The sequence below is a fragment of the Argiope bruennichi genome, chromosome 1, assembly GCF_947563725.1.
Source record: "Argiope bruennichi chromosome 1, qqArgBrue1.1, whole genome shotgun sequence".
Taxonomy (NCBI): Eukaryota; Metazoa; Arthropoda; class Arachnida; order Araneae; family Araneidae; genus Argiope; species Argiope bruennichi.
In genome coordinates this window covers 115,667,368-115,693,992 of record NC_079151.1, presented here as the reverse complement: position 1 = coordinate 115,693,992, position 26,625 = coordinate 115,667,368, and the positions used below count along the sequence as shown (strand labels likewise).

Below are 26,625 nucleotides of genomic sequence, written 5' to 3'. Positions count from 1 at the left end.
TCATAATAAATAAATTATCTTTTCTAATGTTAAAGTCAACCATATCCACTAGATTATTAATTCTCGTATGAAAATTGGATTGTTCATGGATTATCCATGATTAAGTGACTAAAACGTAACAACTTAAAGCATTTATTCTTTATTATGAGACATTCTATAAGACCGATGATTAATTATTTGTTTCGAACTAAAAATATAAACATTAAGCACTTCTTCAATAAAGGAATAAAACAAGTATGATTAAAAATTTTTAATCTAACTAATTATAAATCTTTTTCATGTACCTTTCAATTTTTCTATTTTGTGATATAAATTGTTTCTGGTTAATTATTAATCCAAGTGATAAAACTCATGGTCACATATAATACTCACATAGGATAATTTTTTCACTCATATACGATCCTTTTACTCACATAGGATAATTTATCCTATATAAACATAGGAATTTTTTTTTCTATAATATTCTAAAGACTTCTTAATTTTTTATTTGGCAAACAGCACATGCTTTGCCCAATGTAAAATAGCGACAACTCTGATATGAATAACCAGAAAAATAAAAATGTGAGTGAAATAACAATTATAATAAAGATTTTATTATCCAGTTTATTATCTACCTTATCTTGTTCATCGAAGCTTTGATTTTATTTTTATCCTGATATCGAATGTTTTTATCTAATCTTCGATTCAGAAATAAAATACTTGATCATAAATTACACTCACACCATCTAAACAAAGAATTAGAGATTTTCTTTCCTCTAACACTGTAAAGCCGTCTGAAATTTTGATTTATCAAACTTCATTTTATTTATCATACTTTTTTTGATGTAAAACAAGAACATTCTAATATAAACAATCAGAAAAATAAAAACAAAAGTAAACCAATAATTATAAAAAATCTTATTATCCAGTTTATTATCTAACTTATTCATCGCAGCTTTTGTTATTATTTTTTTATCCTGATATCGAATGTTTTTAGTTAATCTTCAATTCAGAAATAAAATCCTTGATCATAGATTACACTCACACCGCCTAAACAAAGAATTAGAGACTTACTTTCCACTAACACTCTGAAGCCGTCTTAATTTTTAATTTATCAAATAGAAACTACCCCTACCCAGATAGAACAAGAGCTTTGGCGCTGATATTAACTTTAATAAAAGGAGCAAAGGCCAAAAAGGATATGGGAGGCTTAAGGTATTCATTTAATTAATGACTGCAGTTACCCTAGAGAATCTTTGTCTTCACGACTTTCTTAGTTTTGGGTTAGAAAAGACAAGACTCAGGGAATAATAAACCACATCAAACACATCTTTCTTCTTTTTCTTTCTTCTTCGTTCACATTTCAGGTGTCGCAATTATTTCCATTTCTATATGCACGGCACTTATTTCTGTTCGCCTATTTACTCGCATAAAGCCTCGGCGTTGATATTTTAATTTGCTAGTCATTGTTTCCAAACTCTAATGCGATTATTTAATTAGCGATGCTGTTCCTCTAAGCTGTGTGAAGAAAGAATGTTCAGAATTTTGCATCTCCTGTCCTCCATACTAATTTTCTTTATGCAATTCATTACTCAATTTTGAGCTTTGTGTTATTTCAGTCGTCAAAAAGAGTCCCGGAACACTTGAATGCATAATTGCAAATTCTCTCCAACTAATGAATAAATACAAATGCGAACCACTTCTCAAGTCTCTTCAGGGATTTCTAGCTATTAAGTTGAAGGCTCACTTTAACTGGTAAAAATTCAATTATTTTTATGATCCTGCATGTCTCCTCATTTTTGTTTTGATTAGTCGTGCACTTTTTTTATTGTTGCTAAAGAAAATGTAAAAAGAGAAGAAGTAGGATTAATTTGGAAGCTCGACATCTTGTTGAAACTCATTTAGTTAACTATAACTATTAAAATATGTCATATTCATTTCGTTGCAATGAACAATTATAGGATCATTGGATGTATGTAAACGCGTTGAATCTGAAATCATTTTTCGCGTTATTTGCATTAGTTATTCATAAATCTTTCAACGTGAAAAAAGTCTAATTAATGAATGAAAGACGTGTAAGTAAACAGAAATAAGAAAATAAAAAAAATTACTTCAATTGCGTCCAATATCAAGCATACCATATTTAAAGCAAACATTCTAATTTATTAATAAAGGTATTAATGTGAAATATTCAAGGATTATTTTGATATGTTTAGGAAAAAGGATAGGGATGGATTTATTAATAAGTATTTCTCAAAGTAATTACATATGTAAATATGATGTTTTCCCCATGCTTTTGATGTTTTACTAAAGCTTAATGAAATGCTACAAATTAATTGCAGCAAAGATATGTTGAAATTGCTTCAAATAAAAAAGAACGCCGTATGTCAAATAAGGTAACTAATTAATTAAATTAGTGTAATATGATATATAGTCGTTTGCTGATAACAGTGAAAAGTAAAAAAAATTTTTTAAAAAAGTCTTATTACCTCACTCAAGATAAGAAACATTCTTAGAGATTTCAGTTAATTGCAATTAATTGAAGACCAAGTAGAAGATACAGATTTAAAAAAATCTGCGTTTCATCTTAAAGATCTTTTTTATCTAATTTGCAAATATGAGAATTTTTAAATAGACATCTCCTCTGTGAAATTAGAATGACAAGAAGATCAGAACTGTAATTAAAATTTATATAAATTGTGTTTAAATTTTGATATGTATAATAAATATATTAATAAAAGAACTTATTATATCTTAGGGGATTATAAGCTTATAAAAGAAACATTTAATAATTCCAAATTGAATTGAAAGATTTTAAAAATCTCCACGCCTTCTTGCGATTTTCGACAGTTACGATTTGTTAAAATTTTAAAGAGATGTAAAAATAATATAAATAGCACTGACCTTAGATATCTGTGATATACTGAAAGACACAATACCAAACACAGTTTTAAGGAACCAGGGAAAATCAGAATATGAAAATTCTTCCAAAACCATACATCGATTATTTTTCTATGTATTCATTAGATAATCATATATATTGAATTTCTTAAAATAATAATCAAACTATTAAAACAATGCGAACTTTTTGAAAATCATTCTAAAAATTAGTTGGAAGTGTTAAAATTATAATGGCTTAAGTCCCATTTTCTACGCTTTCAACAAATTAATGTATAATAATTGTACTGCATAAGCAATAATTTAGAAATCCTACGCAATTCACTGAAGAATCCTACGCAATTTACTGATGAATCCTACGCAATTCACTGATAAATTCTTTTTCTTGACACTCAAGCATTGGTATCATTTTAAAGGTCTTATATTGTACACGTCTTTGTTTAATTTGACTTGTTTCATGATTATAAAGCTAAATTTTCGTAGTTCATTCTTCAAGCAAATGTTTATGTGATCGAGTTCTGATATTTTTACTTTTAAATATTTTCATTTTTATAAATTATTTCATAAATTATTATCAGATAACCACTTATTTTTATTCGGTATCACGTGGCTCCATCTGGTAGTAAATTTGTAAAATCGAATACTTAGATTTTATCATAAATATAATAATACTTTATGAAATGTATTCTGATCTGAAAATATTTTTAGAAATAGAAAGTATTTTTTTTTCTATCGAAGTAATAAGAGGAGAAGTCATAAAAATCTGAGTCATTGAAAATAATTCAAGAAGAAAATTAAAACAATATCAGAATTAATGAATATCAAATGAAAATCTTTTTATCATTTGCAAAAATTAAAATCTCTTTGGAATTACTAATAAAACTCTGGAAACTACCCTTTGTAACATCCTAGTAATAGAGTTCTTAGGGTATTTATATAAATTTTATCATTCATTTTCTGTGATTCATATTCTCGCACTTACATTTCTAACTAGCGGCAGAACGATTTTTTCTGTTCTTCCTTTTTAGTTCAAAAACAGATAGTTCGCATTTGCATTTATATTATCATAAACATCTATAGATAAAGTATTCTTAAGAGATGCAATTAAATACAAAAAAGGCTGGGTCCGTAATTATTAAACATCAATATTTTTGAATGAAAATTTAAAAATAATTCTATTATCTAATGGTTAAAGAAGATCTTTTATCAAAAGCAATGTCTAATGCCAGGATCCGAGAAAATGTCAAAATCCGTCTTATCAATTCCGATTCATCAACGTGAGCTCTACATCAACATTTAAGAGGATTATGTTTCTTAGAATTCTACCTAAAATATTGCTCGTGTTGCTACAGATATTTCAATCTCTTTCATAGAAATGCACGCTTTCAAGCCAACGCAGTTCGCATTAATTTACATAGCCTAATTAAAGTTTTGTTGATCAAGTTTATTTAAATGAAAATTCAGCTTTGTGCTACAAAATGGACACTCTTTTATGGAATGTTAAATTTCTAGAAACATCTAAAATTCCGAAAGTTTATTCCTTTACATCAAATTTAAATAACAGGAATTCAAGGAATCCTTACGAGTAAGTGTTGACTGAAATTTTATTAAATCTTCCTTGAATAGGCTTGTATATAAGGAAGCCTGTTAAATTCCCTACACCGCCTTCGTGGCGTTTTGAATATTCTCTAGTGTCGCTTTGAGAACTGTGCTCAAGATACTTTGTAGGATTCGGACATATTTCCTTGAATTCATTTCAAAGAATCGTTGCTCATCGATGGATTTGTGTATATATATTTAAATATATTGTAACTGTCGGATAATATTTGTTTTCTACTCTTCAGATAGCAAAAGACACGTATGAAAATGTTTTTAGTTTATTTGTTTCTTTAACATATATTTATGTCAATGTATTTCTAGTTTTACTTTTAAAGAGTAACTTGTTACTGTCATTCAGTGAATATTATGTAGTTTTTATAAAAATTAACATTTCATGATATCGACCAATATTTTTACAAAGTTCTTTTTTATTTTTAGATTATTTAAAAGATTTTTTTCTTAGAAATTTTAAAACTAATATATAAAGGGTGCCTCGAAATTAACGCCTTATTTAAATTTACCACTATTCGTGCAGTAAAGTGTTGGCAACCCTATTAAAAAAAACTATTTACAGCTAATAGTTTAAGGTAGGAAAAATGAAGTATTAAAAGATAGAACAACACATTATCGCAATATTTGAATTTCATAAAAAAACACAGTTTATTTTTTTCCCTTTCAATTGTTATATTTTTATTGAATCGTAAAGAATACAGGGTAGAGTTACATATTGAATAGCACATAGGACAATGGCCTCCAATGCTTTGCTGACACATATGTACTCTTTTGTCGAAATTTTCCATCGTCATTTTGCATAAATAAGGCTGAATTTCGCCGATGTAACGATGAATTTCCTCCTTCAATGCGTGCGTGCTTGTTGGCTTGCTGACATATACATTTGAATTCAAATAACCTTATAAAAAGAAATAAATCCAATGGTGTTAAACCACATGGGGGGGCAATTCTCAAATTTTCGAACTGTGGTCTCAAGATTTTCATAATTTTTAAAATATTGTTAAAAAATGAAAACACGTTGTTCTATTGTGCAATGTTATATTTTTACTAATCTTAAACTATTTACTGTCAAATGGTGGCAAATTCGGGTCCTGTGTTAATTTTTGGACACCCTTTATATATATTACGGAGCGTACATACTTTAGAATGTGTTGGTGTATTCTGTAATTAACCACTGTGACAGAGTTATTAATGTGGCGATCCTATCATTCAGGTCACGGATGAAAAGGCAGGGAGGACTTTATCATTAACGATTACAGACTTTATTCATTTATCGCGACTGAAACAAATTCGCCGGTTCCAAGATTTGACAGGAGCAACTGCATTTTCTATTTGTTCAAATTCTCATTCATCGAAATTTCAATAAAAAGGTCCACAAGTCGATTTTTTAAATTATTTTTTATCTTATGGTTAAGTTTAGTTATGCTAACGTCCCGTTGAAAAACACCACTTGGGCTATTTCGGGACGGGCCTCTGACCTTTTGTACCGCGGTCAGACGATGATACCTGAGAGGGAACCCGCTCTCCACACCACGCCGTAATAGCGGGTGGACGTTTGGCTCTGACGGATTTGGCATGCACGGACCCCTTTACACGACGGTTCTTCGGTGGAATTGGGTCTCGAACCTGAAATCCTACTGCTCACGAGCCGAGACCTTACCACCAGGCCACCGTGGCCCCTTTTTTCTTCATTAACATACAGAATTACTTGAGTTAGGAAACTATATTGTAAATTAAGGTCGGTGACAACATTAAAAAATTGATTTTTGATGAAAATATTTTCTTAATTTCTGTTCCGTATTCTTAATGAAATCGCCCGAATTTTGCTTCTCAATTCAGTTGTAGTGATTTTGATGTTTGCACAAATCACATTTTAATGTTTAATTCATAAATTCTAAATTTTGATGAAAACTTGTTATGGAACACCTCGTAAATTAAAATGTAATGAAAATTTTTACTAAAATTCCTTAATCACAGAACAAGTAACAGCTAATTTCGAAATATTTAACAAATGTTTTAATAACTCACAATGCAAAAATATTATATTAATTATAATTTAAATCTCAATAATTAAAGACTAGATAGAAATATGAAGTTTTCTTGGTTCAGGAACTAGGTATAATAGAATGAAAAAATCATTTGACAATTTTTTGAACTAGAAAATTTTTGCTTCATATTTCTTTTCTAGCCAAACAAATTATATGTCTTTCAATTTTAAAAACGCACCAATGCTATTTAGCTAGCATATTTTTATTTCAAGGATATTTTTATAATTTATTTTTGGCAAAAATACAAAAATATAGATATTTTATAGCATTTTTCAAAAACTTCATCTAGACTGTAGTATATACCTTACTAATTTTTTTAAACAATATTTGTTCAAAATGTGTTTACTTTTTTGAGAATAATTCATTGAAATTTGATATAAAAGCAAGACCTGCTATGTATTTGAAATGACAAAGTTGATCAAATTTTACTATGAAATGAATTTAAATAACTCTTCAAATGATTTTCCGTGTACTCAAATCAACTACTATGGATGAAAAACGGTGTAACAAAAATAAAATAGATTATAATAACGAGAAAAACTGTATGACGTATTGCAGATGCTTCATTTGTATTTTTAATAAAAAAAACATTTTAAAAAGTTAAAAGAAAAACACTCAGAATATTTTGTTCTCATTTATTCAAATAAAATTATGCAAATTCCGTTTCAACAAATTTCGTCCTTTATTATTTTTATATCAACATTTTCAAGGCATTCGATGCTTTTTCTTATGCGCTCATAAATTCATATAAAGCATTCATTGAATTGCATGAGGCCTACTGGGAAAGGAATTTGCTATGAACTACTTTAAAATATAATCTTTAAAGCATTTTCACGAAAAAATTTTGCTCATATTTCAATTATGGTGCCATATACTTTTGAATTTCAAAGAAGTATTGGCATACCAACAAAAATATTTATACCAAAGATAACAAGCACTTCTTCTGGTAGTTTTAATTAAAAATAATATGAAAGTTGTTTAATATAAAGTTTAATAATAATAAATCACTCACTCAAATAAGAATTTTCACTTTAAAAAAAAAAGAAATTTTATCAAAGGAATTCTTTGCAATATTTAAAAAAAATATTAATTAATATTAGAAAATGTTTATTCCCAAATTTCGGGGCAGAAATAGATTTAAATTATTTCTATCCATGAATAAATTTACATTTGTTTATAAACTCGGTATGTAAATTGGACATATTTTCATTTCTAGTTAGCATTTTAACTTTTGCAGTCAGATTTTTGTGAGTTTGATTTACTTGGAAGAAACAAACTGTGTAATGGCATTCGATGTATAAAATAATTAATGTAGTTTCACAAGAAAATATTCTATATATTATTTTAAGAATAAAATTTCTTAAATCTACCTTAAAATGTAGTTGGGGTTTTTTTCAACTTGTGATTATGATGGATCTTAAAAATATGCCTTGTAACCAGTTCATGAATGTTTCCTCAGAGCAAAACAAATAATTCTAGTATTTTTATTTAATTCTAGTATTTTTAATACTAGTATTTTTCATAATAATTCTAGTATTTTTATTTTCATATGTTCATAACTCCGAATCAATAATAATGTCATGAATAAAATGGAAGAAAATTCTATTTCACAAAATAATTTTGTTTATTTTTAAAGCTGAAAGAAAAAGAGAGAAAAAAAATTAGAAATGTTGCTTTTGGATCAAGATAAAATATAAAAATCAAAAGAAGAAAAACACAATAATTTTTTGGAAGTTTCGATCAATCTGTATATGCCTAGTAATGATGCTGCTTCTTAATTTTCATTCATCTAACAATCTCTCTTTTTTCAAGTTATTAAATGTCAGTTTATGTGTTTTAATTATTTTTTAAACAAGATGTAATATTATTTATTTTGTAACAGTTTTATTATTAATTTTTTCAATGTGACAATAGTCATAAATATATATTTAACAGGCAGTAAAACGATGGTTTTACTTGAAAAATTTCCTGTTTTTTTTTTTTTTTTTTTTTTTGGTTATTTGTATGACATATATTTTGAAAATTTTAGGAACTATTGATGAAGATATGAAATAATATTTTTCAATTGGTGATTTTTTGTAATAATTTAGCTGCTTAGAAATATATTTATATATTCCTAATATGAATGAAGATGAATGTATATGTCTTTTAATAAAAATCTACAACTTTTGTATGATTTTGATAAAATGTGGTACATTTGCTCTTCAATTCAAGATGAGAGTCATTATTAACATTTCAATGTCTAAAATTTATTTAAAATATCCAGTTGATTAAAAATTTAGCAAAGCTTTGATGTTTTTCATCTGCATCTTGTGAAAACATTTACTGAAACAAAATTATGTTTTACTGTTTTAAAGCTAAAAATTAAATTTTACTGATTCCGATAACATTTTTGCATAATCTTTCTCTACTTTTAATATCTTTTTAAAATTCAATTTAATATTAATAATAAAAAAATAGCATTAATATTTTTACTGTAATGATAACTTTCAAACCGATTTCCTCTTTCTACCAAACATTCAGTCACTTGTTTTTGTGAATCTTAAAATTAAGAAAAAACGACTGTAGTTTAAAAAAAAACATTTAACATTTGACACGTAATATTTTAAATAGAATTTTCACTTTCGTATATATTTCATAACGTATATACTTTTCTATTGCATGTGTAACGATTTTTAGTTGATTGATTTCATTAAATTAATCTTTTTTAATCTTATCAAAAAATAAGATTAAATTTTAAGTAAATACATTTCATATTAATAACTTTGGAAGCAGCAGGTCAATATTTTAGAGGGAAAAGTAGTCATTAAAGGAGGTAAGTTTTCGTAATAATTAAAAAAAAATCTTTGAACATTTAGCTGTGTTGCATTTATTACAGATTGTTATTTCAGTGCTGTAATATGGTATTATTCCAGTGTGGTTACGGTAATATGTTAAAAATTTTTGATATGAGAATTTTTATTTATTGTTTTATGTCCTTTCCCATTTACGATAGATTTCCATTCTTGTCTTTCGAGATTGAAATCTTGCTTTAAAACATATGGAAATAGATTGAGAAAAAAAGAAAGCAAAAAGATGCAGACGATTTTGTATAAAAGAAACTCTGATTGCATAATTATTTTTCGTGAGCGTATTATATTTTAAATAGATTTCATTTCAAACAGAAATTAAACACTGCCGTCTGAAGAAAAATTATACCAATTCTACAGAAAGTGTTTTTGAAAAATCGAAGAATAATATTTAAAGAAAAATCTCAACTGAATAGAAACATTTTACTATTGAGATTTAAATAAAATCTTACTTACCTTATTATTTAAGCTTCACCTCTTTAATTTTGTACACGATTGTATTTTTATTCTGGAAATTTCGACTCTAAAAAATTGGAAACAAAAAGTGGTGTGGAATAAGTCACGCCCAGATTATAATATAAATATTTCAACTAAAGCCTTTAACAGTTTTAGCGTGTATAAACAGTAGCGGAACCATGGCTTTATTTTTTTCAAACAAAAGAGAGACATATATACATAGACGTCCCCTAATATTGGTAACCATAGCATTTATACCTAACGAAAGGCAGATTTCGTCACTATTCTACTGTAACAAATCCTTATACCTGAAGCTATATCATCTCTTGTTCAAACAGAATGATTTGTTAATAGGGGCAAAATATTAAGAATAGAATGATATGTTTCTATTTTCGAATCATATGTAAAATTCATATATTATCTTCATGACCAAATTAAAAGAAAAATAATTTAACTTATTCTTGTTGTTTTAAAATGTCATTGTTATGATAAAAAAAAATCTATTTTTTAACATATATTGCATTCTGTCGATATATTGATAAGTGAAGTTGTTTTTGTATTGCATGAATATTCGAACTCCCTTCAATCTTAACTCTGTGATTTTAAATGTAATTATATTTTTAATGAACTAAATAATCCTTTATGAACCCATTGGCGACTCTTGCCTTGCAGCTGTGAAGGTACTCTAATAAATAACACACTGTAATGACTTGATCTTGTCCGATAAAATGAAGGGTAGCGTTTATATACAATTTACTTTATTCACAGCCTTATTTACATAAAAACAACTCTTTCTCATCTAGGTTAAATGAATGATGCTATTTACAGCACGAAATTTAAACAAGAATAGTTCCTCGAACAAATTCGGAGAAAACACCTTCACAAGAACAGCTAACATGAGGTTGGCGTTTCAAGCTACTACAGGGATATATCTCGGGTTCCACTGCATTTCCTTCGGGTGGAATTTTTCTCAGAAGTCCACTTCACACCAAGCTCCTCTCTTCCTCCTCTTCTGAAAAATCTCACCTTTTATTTTTCTCTCAGACTCCACCTCTCATGTTCACACTGGTACACTTGGGCTCCCTGATATCCAATACATTTTGAATAATTATTTTTCATTAAAAATCATAATAATTTTATTAACGTGAATAAATTTTACAAAAAAATGCTTAAGTTAAACAATTAATACTATTTCATTAAATTTGATTAAAACTTTAATTCCAAAATAAATCTATTATGCTTGTATACATATATTTTTTTTATTTATTACAAATGCCCAGAAGACTAGAAGATCTATAGAGCCATTAGATCTCTAGCTTTCCAATAATATCAGAGACACAAGGAAGGAGGCAAAGCCGTAGCAAATTTAGTATTAACTAGAGTGTACCACGTAGAGGGCTACTACATTACACCACTTGTATATATTATTTACTTTTATCATTAATTATTTATTTACAGCTGAATGTAAAATAAACATGAATTAGACTAAATACATAGGAAGTATTACTTTTGTATTTATTTATGTAAAATTAAGTAGTATAATTATCAAATTTTAATTCACTTTTATTTATCAATAATTATCTTTCAATTTTTATTTATATTCAAATTTCAGGCTCACAGAAATTTTTTCAAAGACAAAAAAAAAAAAAAAAATGCCTTTTAACCCATTTTTGCTGACTTAAAAGGAAGAATTTACTACTATTTTCCAGCCAGTTACATTTTTTTCTTCACAAACATTGGTGCAGAATGAAATGAATACTCACTGTCACTGCGGATGCGCAGTTTCAGAGATTTGCACTTTTCTTCTGACAGTACTTCCCTTTCACAAATTATGGAGCAGAAAGAATGGGCTTCATTATCGCACTTGCTCAGCTGTAGAATTCCGTACATTTTTGAAGTTTTCTTCCTTTAAAAAGAGCATATCTTTTGTTACTACGCCTTCCCTGAATAGTGATAGCTTTAAAGAGATATTCATGGGTTCAAAGATGTTCGTGCAAAATAATATAAAGTAGAGACTATGTGCCGAAAAATATTCAGACAATTATTGTACAAATCATGCCTGAATGTCTTAGTTGAATAATATTTCGTGATTTGCAAACAGAGTAGACTACTCCCCAATATACCTCTCCTTTTTGTATGGTTTGGTTGATTCTAAATAATAGCAAGAAAATCAATTTCATTGAAATTAATCGGTACAAATCAACTTCAACAAAAAGAATCCACTGCTCAAATATTAGGCAGTTTGCTCCCTAATTAATCTGCCTAATTTGCTTCTTGAGTTTCAATTATTGAGCTGCAGCTTCCCAAAAAGGTAGAACAAATGAGCTTATTCATAAGATAATTATTCCAAGTAATGATCTATAATTTATTTCTAATGAAATCTAAAAATGAAAGCATAATGGTTTAATTCTATATTGACGATTCGGACAACCAAATGAGCATCATTTAACTGAAATGAATGTCACCTCGTTATTTTACAGTTAAATGGAAATAAACCACTGATAAGATGACAAGAATTAAAGCAAGACCTTTTCGGTTGTAAAAGTGCAAGTTTATTTCATTATGAATTTTTAATCTTTTAAAATGAAATATTTATCTTGCGTTTTTGAATGCCTTGTACTATACTTTCTATTACCTCACATACGTTCAATCAACATGGGTTAGGAGACCAATAACATGTATTGTACATTTATAATTTACATTGATTCACTAAATTTTCATGGTTGCAGATATTGCTTTAATAGGAGGATTCTTCTTTCAGGCAAATCCACCGGATTGGTGACAACCACTCGGGTGACGCATGCCACTCCTGCAGCCATGTATGCCCATTCGGCCAACCGGTATTGGGAGAGCGATGATAAGCTGCCCAAGGACATCCCTAATGACTTCAGGGCGAAAGGCGAATGCAAGGATATTGCTCGACAGCTTATAGAGGACAGTCCTGGAAAAAATTTTAATGTAAGTATAGAGTTACCAACAATTTAGCAGTGCAAATATAAAACAGACGTTCCTTGTAAGCTTTAAACCAGTAGGATAAGCTGGTCAGTGTGACAAATAAAACATCAAACTGATTAATTCGTACTATTTATCAAATATTGTTACATTATAACTTTAATAGACCAAATATTTACATATTAAAATTAACTAAAGTTAAATATTTTAGTAGTTTATGGAATACCATATATTGATCAAAAAGGAGTAAGCAAGCAGAAAAGTATTAGGCCCTCAGAGACAAGATTTAATATATCATTACTTTTATAATTATATATGAAATACAAATTTCGAAACTCAAGACTACCAGAAAGCTGAGATAAGTAAATATATAGTCAAAAAATTGCCATGTGGATTTTTCAGATCAGAACTTTGTGGAATAATTTGAATCTTATATCTTACAAATATATTCGAATTTTATACTTGTTTATATGTAATGCTACACTGTGTTTCAATCTGCAGATTCTACATTTAATTGAATACTAAATAATAAAACTTTAACTATAATTGGTAGTTCATAATACTTATTTTATATAAATAGATGGTTTTATGTATGTAAAATGAAATAGCACCTCCCTCCAGCTTTGCATGCTTTAAAGTTTTTTTTTTTTTTTTTAATAATAGCCCGTTTCAGTATATGATTAAATATTTGAAGTATGCAAATCGAAAATAAATTGATAATTTTAAGTCCTTTATGTATAGCCACATTTTTATCCCTCATCTTTGGACTAGATTTCTTCGATTATTATTTTAATCAACTGGTTAAATTGTATCATCTTCTTATTAGCAAGGGTTATGGGTTTAATAAGAAACGGAATGCGTAGTTTATTTAGAATTTGGTCTCAATGTTGATAGATTTGTGAGTTTTCATTTTCATGATGAATTCCTCATTAATTTTTTCACAGACGAGCAATTTGAAGGAAAAATATGTTTTTATGGCTTGTATTTGATTAATTTAATCAAAAATAATCAAATATGTATGATGCATGCATGTAATTAAAGTTTGATTAATATTGCTTTCTTTTTTTTTTATCATTTGTATTCAGGAGTCTATTACCCATTCAATAATATATTACTCTCAGCCAATTTTGTCGTAGGGAAAGAGCTTACAGAATATTTTATCTTTAAGTTCAAATCCCATTTCAGATGGAAAAAAACAACAACACTTCGTTAGTTTTTGTTAACGTTTTTTTCCACTCCTGCTAAGATGGAAAACTCTTCCTGCACAAAATGACAGCTATCATCTGGAATAAAACCAAGTTTCAACTATCACGGCCATTAACTATCAGAGGAAACAGAATTCCTTCAAAAACATCCACTGGGCAAAATTTTTACTTCTACAATTTAAGAGTACGATAAATGAATCTTTAAAAAAGAAAAAAAGAAACAAAAGGAAAAGAGTAATAAAAAAATATAAAAAAAACATTCCTGATACTCCCCATTAAAAAAATCTCTACAACTACCAGAAAGAAAAAGTACCAGAACAGAAAAAAAAATGACGTAGGAATAACTATGCGCTGGGGGTAAATCGGAAAACTTCCAGAGAACTTCCGAACTAGATAATACTAATATCAATAAAAAAATATTCCACTCACTGTCCTTTTTTTGTGTTGCTCCAGGTCATTTTTGGAGGAGGCCGGCGGCATTTTTTGCCTCGTGGAGAGCTGGACACAAAAAATCCGGAGAACGCCGGACGTCGGGAAGATGGCCGAAATCTGATCGAAGAGTGGCAGAGGGACAAAAAAAGCCGTGGCCTTCCCTACAAGTACGTGTCTCGGAAAAGAGAACTGGACAAAGTGGACCCTGTCAAAGTGGATTACTTGCTGGGTTAGTATCCTATCAGGTAGCCAGGGATACCCGAGCAAATTTTCGGACATTCCTGACATTTTATTCTAACTTCTGCCTATCGCAGGAAAAAAGTAAAAAAGTAAATGAATGGTAAGAATGTTATTGAATATTAGGTGTTTTTCGCAGGCTTTGGCCTTTTTATATACTTATATATATAATTACAACAGAAGTTTGCAATTGTTAGCTTACATGTTATTCTGAGGGAATACAGTACAAATTATGCAAATTCGGACGCAAGTACAATCATTACCAATTTAAGAACAAGAATATTTAGAAATCATTTGATATCTTCTCACTTTTTCATATGCAAAGCATGGACAGAAAATAAAGAAATTATTCAAGGCATCCATTTCCACATTTCGATGCATTTTCCAATTTTTAATCTTCATGAATCCGAAAAAACTATTTATGGAATTGTCTTCCGTGAATGTATTTATGCCTATAATTTTAATGTTGCCATTTAATAATTACTAAGAATTTCATATATGTTATAATTGTTTGTATGTTTTTTTTTTCTATATCTATTTATAATAGGCTAGCACAATGTATAAAATTATCTGTAAACATTTAGGTAATCTCAAGTCATATAATAAAAATCAACGAAATAATTGTTAATTCGTCTAAATTGCGGTAATTCTTATGATTCTTAAAGTTAGTAATTGTCATTATTTTTTTTATAATGGGACAGTGAGACCATTGTGTAATTGCCATTGTATTTAAATGTGATAATGTGTTAGTGATATATTCTAATATAATCTCAGAGCTGTTTTTAAACGCAACATCGCAATTGTTTAATGTGATTTTGCTCAGAAAATGTATTAAATTTTAGTCATTTGAAATCACAGTCGTATCTAATACAGTGCTGTGGTCTTAAGTATTTAGATCCAAAATGAATATTAAAATTAGAAAACATAGTTCGCTTGACGCACATCATGAGAATTATTGAATTAACATACTCATATCATTACTTTCTATCAGAGACTGTATACATGTCTAAAAAAAGTTAATAAAAAATGTCATAAAAAGTTTAAAAAATTGTCAATGTCAGATTCGGTAAGTATTGGATTTATATCCTTTGTGAAGGCCGGGATAGCCTGGTTGGTAGGACGTGGATTCGCATCATTTGGGTTGTGAGTTCGAACTCCGCTGCCCGCATACTCTCCGTGTGTGTGGTGGATGGCGCACTTATAAATCTGCCGTGGTCACATAGTCTTCCATGCCGAGAATAATACCACTGGGGGTACTGGTTCAGGGGTGATCATCCTCTGATTCAAGTTTAAATTATGATCTACGGATGAGTGAAGAAATGCATGAATAAAGTCCACCCCGTAAAAAGGGTATGACGCAATTTGTAGCTGAGACGTAATCTTGGCCCTACATAGAGCGTCTGAAAAACAAGAGACGCTCTCTGGGGTGAAAATCGCTGGCTTCGTCAGTGGGCTTATTTGTGATAAGTGCCATTAGAAACAACAACGCCATATTATTTGTGACCTGCGTAAACTGGACAGAGTAGTGCTGGTTCGTTAAACCAAAATTGCAAATCACGGTTATTTGCCACTTGTTAGTCATTGTATAGCTTCAATATAATAAATAGTTAATAATATAATTAATATATCATTTAATAACAGAGAGATGTTTATCACTTTCAAGGATATTTCTTTAAATTATGAAATGTAACCCTAACACTCTTAAAACACAACTCAAGTAATTATAATCTACAGTTATAACTATGGAATTTTATAACTATAAAAACTATTTTGCAACGTACGGACACGTGCGCAGTGTCCTCTGTCTCATTTATTTAAATTATTGTGATCAATTAAAAGTATAATCCGGAAAGTTACTATGTCATGGTAACTAGTATATAGATTATAATTATGGTCGTAATAAAAATTCAGGTGAAATTTAACATGTTTTTTTAGTTGATACTTGTATGTGTATCTATAACCACAGAGATGCCATGACATTTTTAAATAATGAAAGAGAAAGAATGATAGTATTTTCAAAATCTATAAAGACGGTGCTTTCATTACAATGACGCTTCGTTTATATAGACGTTCTGTGAAAACAACAAAGATTAATACCAAATGTCTTCGTAAAGTCTCCCTATTTGTAGTTCTGTTATGCTATCATAGCATAGACATGTTCTGTAGCACACACACACAAAAAGTGATAATTCTGGCATACAATTTTTCATGAATGCTTTATGAAATTCCATGTATGTCCTACTTTCATGCCATCATAGGACGTGGACAATGTCACGTAATGTCACAAGAATAAAATCTGATAAACTGTTTTTCGGGCATTCGCCCTATATATTCTATTTTGACTGATAGTATAGATATGTTGTTCAAACTAGCATTGCAAATGACAAAGTATCATTCGCGAAGCATAATGGTTTACTTCGGTTGCAATTTAAGAGACTACTATGGCACATACATGTTTTTCAAATCAGTAAATATTGATAGCTGTAGGGTGGTTAAGTAAAATACAATTTCTTTGAGCGGTCATGATGTGTTGATCTCTGTCATACACAAGCAGGTGATGCAAAGTAATGAAGATTGTGGATTTTGGCATGCATAATATATGTGTCTATGGCAGTGGCTTAGAGAGAACAGGTGTTTCTCATGACGTAGTATGCTTGTTCAGCCAGAGCCATTTAGGCACTTACGGATAAATAGGGCTGTAAGCATAATGTTATTTGTACGTCCTCTTATCGTCCCCTCGACTTTTAAAATGGTCTAAGCACAGTAATTCCTTTTTCTTCATCACGGCCTCTAAAGCTAGTATCCGGGGCATGTACACCTCATTCATCTCCCCACACACAGTACGACATTACTGAATGAAGATTTCATATGTTTGAATGTGTGAGTACATTTACGGTGCGATGGGATCTTAGAGACTCACTGTGAATTGAGAGTTTTAAAGAAGTTGTGGTGAAAGTTTATAAGCCAGTTAACCGCTACGCTACCCGAGCCTTTGCTTTTGTATCGTGGTCATGTTACTGGGCTGAAAATCACAAGGTCACAGGTTCTATCCTCGCTCATTCCAATCCACCACAAAGTAATAACTGGATCCCAGTAAGATAAAATTCTATCACGAAAATCAACCATCAATCCAAGTTTCTAAGCCCTTTATTAATTTAATGGAACAGATATCAGGGAATAATTAGAGATCTTGAAAATAATAACTAGAATTTTTTACAAATTTTCATTTTTTCCGGATGCAGTAAATAAAAATCTGAATATACCAGGTTATTTTGTTACCAGGCGTTCAATAGTAAAACAATACATGACATAAAAGAAGAGATGTCAGAAATGTAGAAAAATTTTGAAGAATGCGCAATATTAGAAAAATACAAAATCTAATTTGTTTGAAGTTTTCGTGCAGCGATGGAAGGTTTTAAATTAATCTAAATTTAATTTAATCGTATGATATTTAAGATAGATCCACGCCAGGAAAATTCTTAAAAAACGCTCTATGCGTTTTCAAAAGCAAACGGAAATTATTAAAAAAAGCTGGAACGCGGATGCTGTTTAAATACTTTCAAAGGGAAGAATTTCCAGATTTTTTGTTAGGTCAGTATCTTTATATACTTTAACATTCTTTTTGCTTCTGAAATCCAATGTCAGATTGCTAAAGTAATTAGATCTTGAATGACGTGAGAATATTTAAAAGTTCGTTAAACTCATATGTTAAAGAAGGAGTTCATTTAGTTTCGAAATACTGTAAAAGTGCATTTTTTCAAAATTAAGCGGCGTTTTAAAGAAGTTAAAAGCATGGAATTTATCATAAATACGTATATATTAATAAGAATATAAAATAAATCGGAAATATTAGAAGAACTTTGAATGATATATATTATAGGTGGATAAAATTATTATTAGATAAGGCTGCAGTTTTAGAAAGTTTGATAGAGCATTAAAATCAAATGTGCTGCTTTTACAGAAATATTTGCATTTTTAATAAGCACTTAACTGTTACTTCCAGCTATTTTCAGTTTTTACTTCTGTAGTATTATTTTTAAAATGAATTGATTATTCAACAATAATAATAGATTTCCTTTCCCACCTTTAATTTTGCAAACTGCTATTCGGAATTGAACAATTGCTATAATATAATGAAGAATATTCTATAAGTTATTGAGATGACAACATGGTTTTCTTAAAATAGAATAACTAAATATTTTGTCTTTTATATAGAAAATAACAAGATTCATGTTTTCATTTATTTATTTGCTCAAAAATATATTTTTGATTAAAATATTGAATTATTATTTTTCTTATTAGTATATTAAAAAGTGTTATCCAGATGACAAGGCGGTTTTCTTTAAATAGAATAATTAAATATTCTGTCTTTTATATCGAAAATGACAAGATTCATGTTTTCATTTATTTATTTTCTCAAAAGTGTTTTTTTGGTTAAAATATTGAATCATTATTTTTCTTATTAATATATTGAAAAGTGTTCTATATGTTATCCAGATGACAAGGCGGTTTTCTTTAAATAGAATAATTAAATATTCTATCTTTTACATAGAAAATTACAAGATTCACGTTTCCATTTATTTATTTGCTCAAAAATATTTTTTTGATTAAAATATTGAATTATTATTTTTCTTATTAATATATTGAAAAGTGTTATCCAGATGACAAGGCGGTTTTCTTTAAATAGAATAATTAAATATTCTGTCTTTTATATCGAAAATGACAAGATTCACGTTTCCATTTATTATTTGCTCAAAAATATTTTTTGATTAAAATATTGAATCATTGTTTTTCTTATTAATATATTGAAAAGGGCTCTATATGTTATCCAGAAGACAAGGCGGATTTCTTTAAATAGAATAATTAAATATTCTATCTTTTACATAGAAAATAACAAGATTCATTTTCATTTATTTATTTGCTAAAAAAATATTTTTTTTCTTATTAAAATAGGAATTAAAGTATACCAAATTTGAAAAACTTTAGTAATAAATTACAGATTTATTATATTCAGAATTTTGAGTTATCTAATTTGAAAAATAAAATTATGCAAAATAAATTTAAAAATTAAATATGATTCTTCTGATTATAAATCTTTCCTTAAAGTTTATTTGAGATATTTTGTCTTATCCTGAGTTATTCATCATGAAATCAAAAATTTAAATAAGTAATTGCCTGTAATTAGTGTAAACCACGAATACGATTTTAAATTATGATTGATCCCTTAAGACTCCAAGTTAATGAAGATTTGTAAAAAATTAAATAGTAATGTAATTAAATAATTATAAATCATAAAAACTACGTCTGAAAGTAATTAAACCAGTGCATGAAATGAATGTAAATTAGCAAAAACAGGATTGAAATTTTTTTATCTAAGAGATTAAAATATATTTCAAAAAATGCAATTAAGTCAGCATATAATGTTTACATTTAATAAAGTTTCATATTTTAGTAATAAAGTTTTTTATGTGGCTGATACTTTTTTCCTGTATTTTAATTATTTGCTATATATTAATTATTATAACTAAATATTAAAAATATGTATTAGTTGCTTAATCTTTAAAGCATACATTCTGATAAAAAAATGATGTACACAAAGTGATATTTCAAAGAGCTCTGTTTATATACAATAAATTAGAAATGAAGTTTTCCGGTACAGAATATTAAAAGGTGATTTTTTTTTTATCAGAACAAACTAATGTTAATACTAAATTCTTGCACACAAGTACCAGAAGATAAATAAATGACTGTCATTTCTATTAGTATTGGATTTAACTATAATTCGCTTTCGTAAATTATAAAAATTGGCCTTTTAATGATAGCGGTTTCCTTTCCAAGTACAGTACACTCCCGATTATCCGCGGAATTGGGTGGCGCGGCCGCCGCGGATAACAAAAATCGAGGATAATCCGAAATAAGCTAAACACGGGTATAGCAAAAAAGAAAACAGTCATTCCAACTTTGATAAATCGTTTTATGTACAATTAAACGTAAAATAAACAGCAGGAAATGTTTAACTAACGCTTAACATTTTAGTATATCATTCAAAACTAACCTAAAATGCATTTTGTTAATGAAAACAGAAAAGTGCTTTGTACTTATGAGAGGCGTCAAGGATGCACAGAAAAATGAATACATATGTACTGTTTTAATACTGTAATGTATTATGTATTACAAAAGCATAACTGTAAAACTACACCTTTTTGAAGAAATCAGTCATTTGTGTTTGCTTCTTGCTTTGGAAGCATTTTCTCTTTGCTTGAAAGCAAAAAAAAAAAAAAAAAAAAAAAACTTAGTGTGGCAGGCGCGGATAACCCGCTCGCGGATAATCGAGAGTCTACTGTAATTTTTCTTTAATAAATTAAAAAAATATTTTTAAATATATTTTACAACAATTTATTGTTTCAGACACTGGAGTTTTAAACACACGCTTTTTTAAATTAGTTAGACTATTTAGTAAATTGTAAATGAGGTTCAGTTCTTTATTTCAACCGATTTTAAAAATTGAAAGAATGATATATAAGAAATTGTAAAAGTTTGTATACATTTTTGTAAAAACTGTATGCAAGTCCAGAAATTTAAAAAGATTTGAACGAGTGTTAATTAAAATGATAATTTTTGTTTTACTTTGTCAAGTTGGAATTTAACAGAATTATGAAACGGTTTGAGACTAAGCAGTGTTAAAATTGAATTATTTACGAATATTAAATTAATAATAATAATTTTATGAAAAAGCTTTTGATTTTGATTTATTTAAGCAAATATTAAATACTTCATTTGTTTTCGCTGATAAAATATGCGTCAAAAGAGCTTTGCGAATTTAAATAAAAAAGTTTTGAATATCTCAAGGAGACCCAAAAGTGACATAATTGCATTTAAATGATATGCGCCGTTACGTTTGTCACGTGATGTCACATAATGGGAATTGATTTTTTTCATGCACTATTGGTAACTTAATTATTTTTCTTACTTATGACAGAAAAAAATCTTTATTAATTTATTTAATTATATTTTACTTAACTTAGTTATATCAATATAATTTTTTACTTTATTTATTCTTTTTTACTTAAGTAAATTATTAAATATTTATGAATTTTAAGAACAATTTTATAATTCTATATACCTTTTCGTTTTTTTTATTAAAGTGATTATAGAAATCTATTATGTTGTTTTCCCGAAAATAAAATTTTGCACTCATGCATTTAAAACGATACCCTTGATAATCTCCAGATAATTCATAATGGGAAATGTTTTTCTCAAAAATTCAATCAATTAGCATTTATAAATAATAGTGACCACCTTTGATTGATTTATATAACACAATTAATAGATTTGTATCTCTGGAATATAATTATTTCCAGTGAATTGCAATCCTCAAAATGATTGTGCCCATTGCAAAATCCATTTCACAATAATTAGCGATAAGTCTTTTTATTTGCTAAAGGTTTTGGCCCTTTATTTCTAGAATTCATATCCAAAACGAGAATAAAAATATTAATTTTATTAAAAAGAAAAATCCATTAATAGTACGAAGTATTTCAACTCCCTTTTAAATTTCGTTCCATGACACCATATTTTATAATTCTTAAGAAATAATAATTTGAACTTTTGATTAAAAAAGGAAGTGTTGTTGTTTTTTGTATAACTGAAATTATTAAAAATTCTGCATGAATAGATTAATTTTATCACTATATGTAATATCCCAAACACGAATCTTTATATTTCTCTCTAGATGAAAAAATATCTAGATTTCTAGATGAAAAAAACACGTTTGATTTATACCCTAAAAGGCAGAGTTGCATTTTTTGTTGATTTGTGTATTTCCTGTTTCATACTATAACTTCGAGTTGTTTATTCCTCAGAGCGTTGGTAGCTGGCATAAAATTAAATTCTGGAGAAATAAGAGATATTTGTCGTGTATTTGATATGCTACCTGACCGTGGTTCATAATTTCCTCTCTAGCTTAAAAAAAAACAGCACAGCTTTTAACTTCAAAACGACTATAATAATATATAAACAACTATAATAATAAAAGTGGCATTTATGCACAGTAAAAATACTCCGTGCTAAACAATGAAACTACTATAGCTCCATCTGACGGCAAAGTACGAAGTTAGCATTCTTTTTCCGAAGATGTTACGAAGTAGGGAAAAAACACCAGCTATAATGGTGAAAAATATCCTCATTTTAATAATAATAAGAATTTTTTTGACATTGAAAACGGAAATCAAATACTTCTGAAAATGTATTATCATAAAACGAGACAAAAAAATAAACTGTTACATTTTTGAGAAACATATGGCCCCATTATAATGGATGCATTGAAAGCGTTTAGAATTTCATTGAAATTATGAAATCCCCTGTTGAAAATTATGCAAATAATATTTTTAAATAATATCAAAATTCAGGAAATAATATTTTTAGATAATATCAAAATTCAGGAAAAATTAGCGCTGCGACTAAATTGGTATAGACAACAAAATAGTTTTTTACGTTTAAATTCGGGATAAAAATTATTTTAGTGCATTTGTTTAGGAAATTATTAAGGGAAAACTCAAATGTCTCGTTAAATTATCAATTAAGTTTTTCAAAAATTGCTCGAGATACGCATTTTTATTTTCCAAATTATATAAGAATAAAATTTTTTTGAATATGAACCAACTTTTATTCAATTATTGCATTGCCTTTTTGATTTACAGAGGTCCACACGCAATAATGAACAGACAAAGAAAAAAAAATACAGCTGAATTTCTTTCAAAATTTGAAAAAGATCTTGAATTTGATGTAAAAATCTCATGCCAAATTATATTCATTTAACTCCTTCCATTTTTAAATTACTATTAGAAGACAGACATATTCCATAAATTTCAAGAAGGAATTCGAGGTCATTTTTTTTTTACGATCTCAGTGCATTTCCTTTGGGTAAATCGACTAAGAAGAAGGGGAAAAATGACTATGCTTTCTTTTTTCCATTTACTGAAAGATAAAACCATGGTGAAGCCCTACATTCGAAATTTCCTAATTTATAATAATTTAATCAGATTAATTATTTAAGCCATATTAGTGACTGATTTGAGGGGAATTTAATTATGCACCAACCATTTTAGCAATAACATATAAGTTCCGTGAGTGAGATGTGAGAAAAATGTCTCGAATTATGTGAAACTTTTCTATAGAAACATATATATCTCCCATGGGTTACATTTCACTTGTAGATAGGATGTTAATCTAACAAATCTAATCTTATGTCTCTACGGATATAGTTGTGAATAGCTTCCTTCGTTTGAATCTGCCTGCCATTGTGCTGTCGAGATTTCCCCTGATTAATGTCAATTTGACAATAGTATTATAGTCATGTAATCGCATGTTAACCCCCACGTAACTATCTCGCTAATTATTCGAAACATTTAATCATATTGCCTTATGTATGCAACCGAGCTATTCAATGCATATAATGCAGATTATTCAATAATGTGTGGACATCCGGATAAGAGATGGTACATTTGTGTCAGTTGATATATGCATGTCATGACTACACACATTGAATTCAATGTTATTTCCCCTTTTTTCCTCGTCTGTTTGCAGTTTCTGAAAAGAATGCATTTTACTATAGTTACGGTTTTCTGGAACTAAGCTTGTTAAAAAAAACAATACTTAAATCAGTTTTTAATTTCTCCAATAGGGAATATAGAGATACTATTGTAGCTGGCAAAATATTCGAATTATAGAATTTGACGATTCCCCGGGTTTTTGACTTTCTTGGGATCGAAGCACATATCTTTGGAAAATATCTGTCTGTTTGTCTATGACAAAGATAACTCAAAAACACTTTGAGCTAGACATATGGAATTCGGTATACGGTCTTCACACCAAATTTATAGATTTCTATGAAATTTTGAGTAAAATATAATCAAAGTTAGTCTCTCTAGCTATTCTAATATGTCTCAATAATTATAAAACGAAGAGTGTTCGATAGATAAAATTCGGTACAGTGATTAATGTCTATAGTATAGACAACTTTCAAAGTTTGAGTCAAATTTAACTACGGGTTGATCTTATGTCGGTTTGTACTTTTAGAAACGTGTCAAAGTTTGCGGCAAATTTAATTACGGGTTGATCTTATGTCGGTTTGTACTTTTAGAAACATGTAAACGCGATAATTCAAAAAGACAGTGATTTAAATTTATCGAATTTAATATGGGATTTTGTGACTTCCAAGTGGAGTTTGTGTCAAATTTTGTTTTCCATCATTTGAGAAAAACGTTTCTAAAATACAAATTCGATTTTTGGTTGCTATTAACGCATGACAGGGATTAATCGCCAAATAATTCGCCAAGGATGACACGATAGATTCAGTAAAAATATTAAATGTATTCCATATTTCATAACTATTGTACATCAATGCTATGTAAGACGTTTTCTGGTATGGCAAGTTTATTAGAGAGTATGCGAGAAAGTTTTGGGTAGACCACTCCTGGTGCTGGTTGTTATTTATATATAACGAAATCAGAAAAGAAATTATAAGAAAAGGAGCGTATTTAAAGCTTTTATTTCTAATGAACAATAAATAGAGATGTATTCGATAAATCTTTAAAATGCAAAAAGTTTAAAATTTCATATATTCAATATTAGCTCCATTTATTATGAACAAACATTGTTAAATAAGTCCATTGTTGGTCACGCATTAGGTAGCTGATCCAGAGTGATTAAACTTTCTTCTGTAACTATTCGATTTCGAAAAGCATCATATATAGGTGGTAGGTACCTGCTGCCTTTTACGTACCCCTCACAGAGGGATATTTACGAAAGCAATTCAAAAGGCTCAACATTTTCACTCTTTTGCTTATTTCCTGTAAAATATGTTAATCTATTAAAGTTGAGGCCGCCGCTTGTTGAAGATAGCATGTAGAGGGCATTGACACATTGCATTAATAATTTGCATACAACAATACACAAATCAACTTTTCCTGATGTATTACCATCTTTGGTACTTGCCAGTTATAACGGTAGTCAAAAAGTGCCAAGAAAAAAATTCGCCAAATTATAAAAATATACTCAAGTGCATATACAGCCTGCTATATAGTTTGACGATTGAAATCTTCAAATTGGTGACATTTTTTCTTGGCGCTTTTTTGTCACCGTTATAACTGATAAGTACACCATTTTTTCGTTAAAATAATAAAATCGTCGCTTTTACAAGGATTATACGAATGCACAACCTTTAACTTTCTTCTATCCATTGATGTATCATATTATCTCTTAACTATTGTCGTTCATTAAAAATAAATATTTTAAATATGCCCCTTTCTTTTGTATAACTGTAATTTTATTTCACATTTCTCTATAAAATTTTGATTCTTGAAACCTTTTGACATATAAATATTTCAAATATACAACTATTAAATTAATTAGCTGATAAATAAGTTTTAATTAATAATTTGTGTCAATTCATCTGGCATCACAATTTCTTGATGAAATGTTCTATTCATTTGCTATTTAACTGCAAGCTGTCACATACTGAAAGACGCATTTTGTTCTTTATTCTCCTGTAAGACGGGCAATGCATTAAAATGCTTTTGGCATTACGCATAAGTATGCATGATGCATCTAGTGCATAAATTCAATTTGTGATTTCTAGATGACGTGTATTTGTTTATCTAGTTTAACTTTGTTTCTTTAAAATAATGTACGGTTTAAAATCTTCACAACGATTGAGACACGTTATGATAACTTCGCACTTCCTTTTCAAATTCCTACACTATATGAATAGGAGAACGTTTGATGATTAATATATTTAATGTATAACAGATACCACTGTGTAACGTATACCATCCAAGATAACTGTCGAGAATTTTTTAAATATAGGTAACATTTTATCATCACATGATTTAATAATTTTTTAATAGATATTTAATTATTCTTTTAAATTCTAATGCAGTTTACCATAATTTTCAATGG

At 28.5% G+C, this 26,625-nt stretch overlaps 1 protein-coding gene across 1 annotated transcript in view; it reads left to right on the top strand.

Annotated features, from left to right (window-relative positions):
- Positions 1–26,625, top strand: part of LOC129969329 (alkaline phosphatase, tissue-nonspecific isozyme-like) — a 475,680-nt gene that overhangs the window by 385,074 nt on the left and 63,981 nt on the right. The window contains exons 4-5 of the mRNA XM_056083860.1: positions 12,603–12,799; positions 14,452–14,659. Coding sequence (XP_055939835.1) covers positions 12,603–12,799; positions 14,452–14,659 — 405 coding nt within the window. The remainder of the gene's footprint in view (positions 1–12,602; positions 12,800–14,451; positions 14,660–26,625) is intronic.